The sequence below is a fragment of the Ammodytes marinus genome, assembly GCF_949987685.1.
Source record: "Ammodytes marinus genome assembly, chromosome: 6".
NCBI lineage: Eukaryota > Metazoa > Chordata > Actinopteri > Uranoscopiformes > Ammodytidae > Ammodytes > Ammodytes marinus.
The window spans coordinates 27,034,788-27,043,317 of record NC_137235.1 but is presented as its reverse complement, the minus strand read 5'-3'; the positions used below and the strand labels follow the sequence as shown (position 1 = coordinate 27,043,317).

Below are 8,530 nucleotides of genomic sequence, written 5' to 3'. Positions count from 1 at the left end.
TGATGTTTAATATGCCTATTTTTGTAGTTACTGTATATGAGTACATACTGTATTTGTAATGGCAAATGTTAAATTCTTAAATCTGTGTTGACAGTAATGCCTCATTTCGACAGAGCAGCACAGTTTGGTTAGGCACGGCTTGGTCACCCTAGATCTGGCTAGCATTTCCAATGCCGATAGTACCCATATACTTGGTAGGAGGGGTTTCAGCTCGACGGCCCCCTAACCCTAACCCTTAAGTAGGCTACACAGCTTCAATGAAGAGCAATAACGCCACACATTAAACAAAGAGCTATGCACCAAAAAATGTCTCTTAACCCCAGACTCTTCACTCTTGCCGAGTAGATTAAACACGGAAGTTTATCTCTCACACGGAAATTATAATGTTGGCCTGCAGTGTGTAGCTCCACCCATCTGGAACCCATTGGGATGGATTGGTATCATCCAATGAAAGGGTGACAAAAATAGGCTCACTTATTCTGGTACCCTTTCCAACATTAACCAGTGGAAAACACAAATAAATGTGTGCCGATCCATATCGCACCGCTTAGTGGAAATGAGGCTTAAGACCTGAGAGATTGTTGATATTCAATACCCTTTGCAACAGCACTGCTGATACCTGACTGCTTGACATTCCAGCAAGAAAAACAAACAACATGATGTAATGGAAGATCCATGAAAGTAGACTCTAAAACAGAAAATACTGCTGTCCAAACTGGAGTGATGGTAGTGCTGTGGGCTCCTTACTTGGTCTCTCTCTGCCTGCAGCTCTCTCATCTGGTTCTGCATGACAGTGCTCTTCTGCTGGTGCATGGTGCAGTCAAGGGTCAGCTGACGCACCTGGAGGCCCAGGCACTCCTTCTCATCCAAGAGCTTCAAAATAAATACACACAATAGATAGTCAAACCCATGTGATTGACTGGGACATATTCCACAGAATTACAACAGCAAGTCAGTGACCTGCTAAGCCGCCACGTCAAAACTGTCAACTGTATTATCTGGAATAGATAGTGGTGACGTACACTAGTGCCATTTAATAACTTTTGAGGAAATGGTAACATTTTGCATGTCCTTTTACTGTGTAGCAGTGCGATACAAATCAAAATGGCATTTTTGTAAACACTGACATTTCGCTAAATTTGCCTAATATTTTGACAACTGTTAAATATAAGAATAAACCTATACACACCCCTTGTTTTTCTGAATGCAGCTTTTCTTTCTCCTCTCTGTAACACCTGAGATGCTCTGCCAGCTGCGACTGGCTCTCTAAGGCCTCGACCAGGTCCTGGGCCAGGATGTCCTCACGAGCCTGACAGACACACAGCAGGGACAGCAGATATAAGAGATACAATCATCAAGTGGCTGGTCTACTGACTGATTCACTGTGTGAATACTGTGGGTGAAAGTGTAAGGGGTTACACCATTAGACTGCTATTCAACGATTTGATCTTAGGACACTAATTCAACTGCCAATCTCACAGTCGAATAGATGCACAATGTTGTTAATGAAACAAGGATCTCTCTATTCCGGCTGTGTGGGGGTGTTGAATGTTTGATTTTACATGGAACTCTCCAAATCATGATAGATCACCCATTGTGTTACACATATCAGCTAACAGCATACTGATAATAAAAAATCAAAATAACTCATGAGATTTGAATCCATATCTTTCGAGTGCCTGAATGGTAGACTAAGTTGCAATTAAATGAATTTGTATGCCAAGTCTAGAAGAGAAATTGTAATTGAGTGTTTCAGCCCCTTTGCCTGTTGTGGAAAAATAAAAGCCAACATGGCAAATGAGAATAAACAATCAATGAGCAGAAAAAAAAACATGATTTGACTATTAGTGGACTAGGTATGCAACTAAATTCTAAGTCACTTAGACACTCCTAGAAAGCCGCCACTATCCCAAATACAGATCAGTTCATTATTCTCACTGGGTCCAGTTTCTCCGTCTTGACCAGTTGGCAGCGGAGGCTCATGACTTCCTCTTGCAGTTTTCGCATCTCGGCTTGAGAGGAATATTTGAGCGAGCATTGCCTCTGGATCTCATTCTCCGTTTGTGCCTTGCGCAGCTCAGTTTGTAGCTGATACACCTGCAATCACACAAGAATGGCAACACATATCAGGCCTGTTACTAAGATTGTATCCACTATTGATTTTGATTTTTGACAATGTGCAGTTTATTACTATAAAGAAAAAGTTCCTACATATTTTTGACAGAAAAAGTATTTGTAATGTGTATCTATATTTAAGGGTTCAATACAGTTATTTTTTTCAATATATATTTTTTGGGGAAAATAATAAAATTTAATTAGCCGATTAATTGGTTATCTGATTATCTTTTTGCCAATAATCGGCATCGGCCCAAAAAAAAATCCATATCGGTCTGGCCCTAATATGTAGCACACTCCTTTAAATCTACATAGGCTACAATGCTCAGATTTTTGATTTTCAAACCCTTACTTTTTACAATGTTCCCTTAAGATCACAGCTGTGTGTTCCTGACAGTACAAAGTCATTCTATGTGTTCCCGAAGGTCTGAACAGACTTCAAAAACAGACTTGTAGTGAACATGAACTGACCTGCAGGTTGAGGTCGTTGAGGCGCATATTCACGGCCGACTTCTCCTCGATGGCGGAGGTGTAGCGCACGTACACGTCACACTTCTCGTCCTTCATCTTGGTGACCTCGTGCTGCATGGAACACAGGTGTCTGCGCATGCGCTCGTTGTCGGACTGCAGACAGCGGCTCTTCTCCTCCTGCTCCATGATCTGTCCTATCTCCGTCTCCAGGGAGGCACAGCGCTGCCTCATACGGCCCGCCTCGCTACGCGCCTCCTGGAGCTCCTTCTGCATCCCGGTGACCGCTCGGACCAGATACTCAGTCAGCTCAGAGTACTTTATGAGGCCTGCAAAGTGACACATACATTTGTCAATTTGTTTTAATTGAGGATCCCCAATAGTTATTATACAAAGTCACACATTTTCTTCCTGGGGTCCACATAAAAAAAAGATAAAACAAAACAAGACATTCAATATGACAGAGATTGTTTAACATTATTAAACAATTAATAAAATCAAACAATAGTAAGAGACATGCCGAACTACGGTTACGTTACCATTTCCTGTTTAAACCAACTTTTGACACGTTGTAGAACTATACAGGAGTAGTGTCTCTTCTTAGGTGAAAACCACAAATCTAATCCACATTCACATTTCCATATGCAGTTTAAGATGATTTCTTAATTTTTAGTTTCCTTTTAAAACGGATCTTACTTCTAATCATTGTCAAATACAGCAGTAACATAACAACAATTGGAACACAGCAAGCAAAGGGGAAAGAATGCAGGGAGACATTTCAAGCCACTGACCACTAAATCTGGACGGCTCAGTGCTGGGTTTGCGTCCGGTGACCTGGGTGTACAGGGTGGGATAGTGAATCATCAGGCCTTCTAGCAAGGCCACAGCCCCGTTCCTCCCCTGGCTCCTCAGCAGATCCAACATATAGCCTGGAAGACAGAAGAGGATGAAGCGATACTCAGCCTAACACTCCAACCCTAAGAACTGCACAACTGAGCCATACTCTGGTTCTAAATCTCTAAAGTTTAATTTGATAAAACAGTCTTTCAAAGGACTGTTATTGTTTTTTTTGGATTTTTGGCTACTTTGGTCAATATGCTTTCTTTCATATATATAAATGAAAGGTACAACATGTACAGTACATTTGTGAACATAGTGTATTTTACTAAACCTTGTCTGTTTGCATCTGTATATTTCTCCTATACAACCGTCTTTAATGGGCATTATCAAAAACCAAAAGCTGACTTCTAAAGCACTTAGAACAACTCAACCTTCAATTCTATTATGCTGTTCTGATTGTTTTTATAATTTGTTTATATGTTGTAAATTATCTGATTTATTTTATATTTGTTTGTTTTTTAAGACCTGTACATAGTCATTTTTTATTTATAAAATAAAAAAAGGTTTACTTCTGCTATGTATTTGATTCTAAAATTACATTAAGTGCAGAAAATATAGAGAGCAACATAATGTGGTAAATAATCAAGTCCCAACAAGCACACAATATTTTCAAGTGATGTTTTAAAGGCTGATTAGTTGATAGTTGCTAAACATGCTAAAAAGCTCCCAACAATAATCACAATAACAAATTGGAAGAATGTGTAAATGAGCAGGCCAGTACACCTTAAAACTCTTTCAGTCATCATACTATTTTGGTTTTACTTATAAATAGTTGTTCTTAGCACTGAACTGTTGCTGGGATTCCTTCTATCTCTTTGCAATATACTCAATACCCAGTCAACAAATCTGTTGCAGTAAAGTAGGACAAAGCAAAAAATTCCACCTGTCTTCTAAAAACTCAAGCAGACTGTGGTGCTGTGCTCCATAATAACAACCATGTGGACAGGATTTTCAAATCATTAAATTCCACAAAGATGAACAAAGTCATAAAAAATCTCACTGGTTCTCATGCTGCGGTTGGTGAGGTTGTGGCACGAGAGGATCTCATCTTCATCCATCTCGTTGAGGACCCGGGCCTGCCTCAGGTAGGGGATCAGGATGCATGGCCGCACGCCCAGGGAGATCCTGTGCCGGTTGTCGTTTATCAGCTCCCACAGTTCCTCTTCACCCATCTCTTTCAGGTCGGGACCCTCAGGAGCACACTCCCCTGCCATCCTGAGTGTGTGTGTGTGTGTGTGTGTGTGTTGTCTGGTTGCCTGCTGCGAGGGGGCACAGTTGGAGCAAATGCAGCAAAAAGACAACTGCCCTAGGCTTCAAAGATATTTATCATTCTTGGAAGAAAAACAGCCGAGCAGGCTTCCTGGAAGAGGCAGAAGAAGAGCACTATTAAATGGGCCAGGCTCCTTTTCCACGCCCTGTGGTTGTTAGCGTGTGTGTGTGTGTTTATGTGTGTGTGGGCGTGTAGGAAAACCTGTAAGACAAGACCTCTGTGATGCAGCGCTATACAAGGGACTGCCTCTCTATATAAGTGTTAGAACAAAAATACACACAGGTGAACACTGTACACAGAGCTGAAACACACTTACACACACACACACACACACACACACACTCAAAAACAATTAGTCAAGTAACGCACACACGTTTTTTCCCTTTCACAGACCCGATGGCTTTGTAAAGTTTGCTTTTGGCAGCTGATTCAATATCAAATCAACTCATTTGAGTGAAGCTTCATTTGTTGAATGGAGTGAAGCCGCAGCCACTGGCCTAGAAAAGACAAAGACCCTCGATGACACAGAAACATTACACAACATGCGAGTTGGCCTAAATAAATTCGAATCACAGAAAAGCAAACACACATACCAGACCGCTATCAGCAAACACTGAGCGATGAAGTGCAAAGTCCCTCCTGTTAAAGAAGGAAGTAAGGTTATAGGCAGGCAACGGTGGCTGTCTGTGTACAGTAAGTTTCTCACACTGTTAGCTAACTTACAGTATGTGTGTGGACTCACTGTTTACTGTATTATAAAGGGTTTATGCAAACAAGTGGAAACTATAAAAGCAACCTACTATAAATGATAAAAGAGGAAGTGGAGACACGCTACAAGGAATATGGTAATTAGAATAAATACTAGAGAGAATAGCGTTGGACTGTAAAAATGAAAGAAAGGAAGGTACTTTAAAGAAAAGAAAGGAAGTTATTTTAATGAAGAATCTTTGTGTATAGACTGAGCAATCAAATGATCAAGCTATCACACTCATTTTTTCTATTTACAGTGAATCATGTAGTTTAAGACCTAATAAAGGTGTTGCTAAAGGTGTAGTCAGCAACAGGTATGTTGCTATCTACTGTGGGCCCCCTTTGTTAACATACCCATTTACAGAGCCTAGGCTGTGAATTAACACCAGATTTTTTTTAGAGCACACAAAGTACGGACAAATAGCGGACTGTGAGGAGATATTCACTGATTTTGACAAAAAGTGAATTTCACAACAAGCATTCTCCTGAATTGCTGACTCCACATTTAAGTGGAATAAATGAGCATTTTCCAGTAAATTGCAATAACGAAAACTGTGACTCAATAAAATGACATGTCAGTCGTACAATTGACAGAATTAACGAAAAGCTCATTCCACAAATGGAACAGACTACAGTCCAAAATAGAATGAGAAATTTCATCAACAAAAAGGATTAGGTATTATGATCCTCTCGCCGCTGATAATCATCAACAAAACTCAAAAGTGCTGCCATGCAAAGTACATGATCCCGTATCCTGTAACCTGACCAGCCTCTGTCAACAATGCACAGCCTGCATATCTCCATCTAACCATTTTTTGCAATGAGGACATGAGGAGTGTTCTCTTTGCTGGGGATTTTCCCCATAAAACACACGTGATAATATACAAGGAAATACAAGAGATATAAAGAATCATTTGTGGAACTGAATTTATATCCTGAAAAAGGATACATTTTGCATTCCCACATATGTAGAACAATTAGGGTATTAGAAATGGGTAATTATAATAAAATATTATCCAACAAAAAAACAATAAACTCTCCAGGAGATATGCTACTCATACTATACTATACCAGATTTGACACCGGATTGTGACTGAGAGGGATGGATGGAAAACATGCCAGTTAGGAATTTTAGGAACATAGTATTACATGTTTTTAAGATATGCACAGATAGCATAAAGTACGCAATGTTCCTATTGGTTTGGCTCCTGGGAGTGAGACCTCATACGGCAGTATCTTGTTCACATTTTTGTATTTTTAAAGCACACCGCATTTTACACTTACATACTTATTTTTTTCTCTACACATACAGTATATCCATTTTAAATAGGAGTAACTGTAACACATTACCCCAAACCGTCTTTTCTGATTCTGAAAATAATCTACTAAAGGTTTTTTAACATTAGCCATAAGCCACGGGATAGGCTGTAGAAATACCCCTGGATTTTGTTGAATAAATATGAACTCAACTCTTGATTTGTAAGAGGTGGGATACAATAAGAACTGTATTCTCAGTCAGTGTTGATGAGGACGTACACTCATAAACTTTTATTAGTCTCTGTTTTCTTAAAATTAATGTATTTAACAAACTACTAGCCAGTAACAAATACTTTAGAAAGCAGCAATTACACAGGTATTTGCATGACAATCAATCATTCCGACAGTTTAGTTATGCCTGAACTCAAGTGTATTCCCATGTACTGAAAACAGCAGTCATTAAGCCACTCCTAAAAAAGAACAATCTGCATACGTCAGTCATGAACAATTATCGGTCCATATTGAACCATCCATTTCCATGCTCCCACTAGCTCAGATTATGAAAACATAACTAAATCTGTTACCATAATTATGCAGACACACATTTAGATAACCATATCACCTGGAGACTATAGTCCAATACAAACACTGAGTAAGTGCATTTAGCAAATCAATGATTGCATGTGCCAACATTTTCTTCAATTAAACGACAACACTGAAGTAATTGTCTTTGGTGCCAAAGAGGAACAAGTCAGTGCCCAGACTTTTCTGTTTCCCTTTTAACCTGTAATTTTTTTTATTTATTTTAAATTTATTAAATTTTCTTGGGCAATTTGTCTGCATGTATTTGTTCTATGTTTTTGTGTGTGTAGGCTATATTGCGCCCCGGTAAAGCACTTTGAATTGCCTTGTGTCTGAATTGTGCTATATAAATAAACTTGCCTTGCCTTAGAACACTATGTCAAAAACGTAGGCGTGGATGGTTTTACTTTTTCGTAACAACTGAACCCTGCACTGCAACATGGTTTGCAACAAGGCAAGAAGCAGTTTACCTAACCCAAAGCTGGTCTGGCATATTTACTTGACTAGACAGGTCACAAGTCTCCTGAAAATAGACACAGAGATGTTAAAAGATGGGTCAACACAGGCTAACAAATTCAAAATGACCCATAATGACATTCATAAATGATATCCTCTTTTCACATTAGCATATATTAAAGTTGCACTAAGCAGTTTCAGAGGAGGGGCATTTGTTTACATTTGCAGAGCCTGCAGTAAGTTTACAAAACATGTTTTCTCCATATGGAATTCTTTGTATATAATCATACATCAAAACAAAATGATTTTGAGGCACCTGAAACCAAATGTAACACTAGAATATTGTTGTAAAAAAAAACTGTGAGACCTGCTGCTGTAAACAACAACAGTGTTCCAGGGATCAAATGTTCCTGTTAGGAAAGTTTGTTTATTCAGGGTATGAGAATATACCTTAGAAAATGTTCACTTCTCTGACACACCCAAAGTTGCACATATAAGACAATTCAAAATAGATCTTTACTACACACCATCAATAAAGTGCATGTTATCTATAATGTTGCAGAAAACTATTTATGGGAGGCCAACTTTAAGTTGTGACATGGCACTGCAAGCTTTTTCACTCATGCTGACAGATTTAGTGAGAGTCTGTACTAGCGTGCCTCCGGTGCTGTGGAAAGTCCACATTACAAGCTGATGCTAAAACAGAGCACGCATACTGAGTAGCCGGTTCAA

The 8,530-nt window shown here is 39.3% G+C and overlaps 1 protein-coding gene across 1 annotated transcript in view; it reads right to left on the bottom strand.

The window, feature by feature from the left end:
* Positions 1 to 4,816, bottom strand: part of card14 (caspase recruitment domain family, member 14) — a 16,518-nt gene extending 11,702 nt beyond the window's left edge. Inside the window, exons 1-6 of the mRNA XM_080028948.1 lie at positions 4,484 to 4,816; positions 3,375 to 3,512; positions 2,587 to 2,912; positions 1,939 to 2,097; positions 1,190 to 1,309; positions 748 to 873 (exon numbers count right to left, since the gene is read on the bottom strand). Of these exons, the coding sequence (XP_079885074.1) occupies positions 748 to 873; positions 1,190 to 1,309; positions 1,939 to 2,097; positions 2,587 to 2,912; positions 3,375 to 3,512; positions 4,484 to 4,697 (1,083 nt within the window). The 5' untranslated portion in view covers positions 4,698 to 4,816. The remainder of the gene's footprint in view (positions 1 to 747; positions 874 to 1,189; positions 1,310 to 1,938; positions 2,098 to 2,586; positions 2,913 to 3,374; positions 3,513 to 4,483) is intronic.
* Positions 4,817 to 8,530: the final 3,714 nt, after the last annotated feature.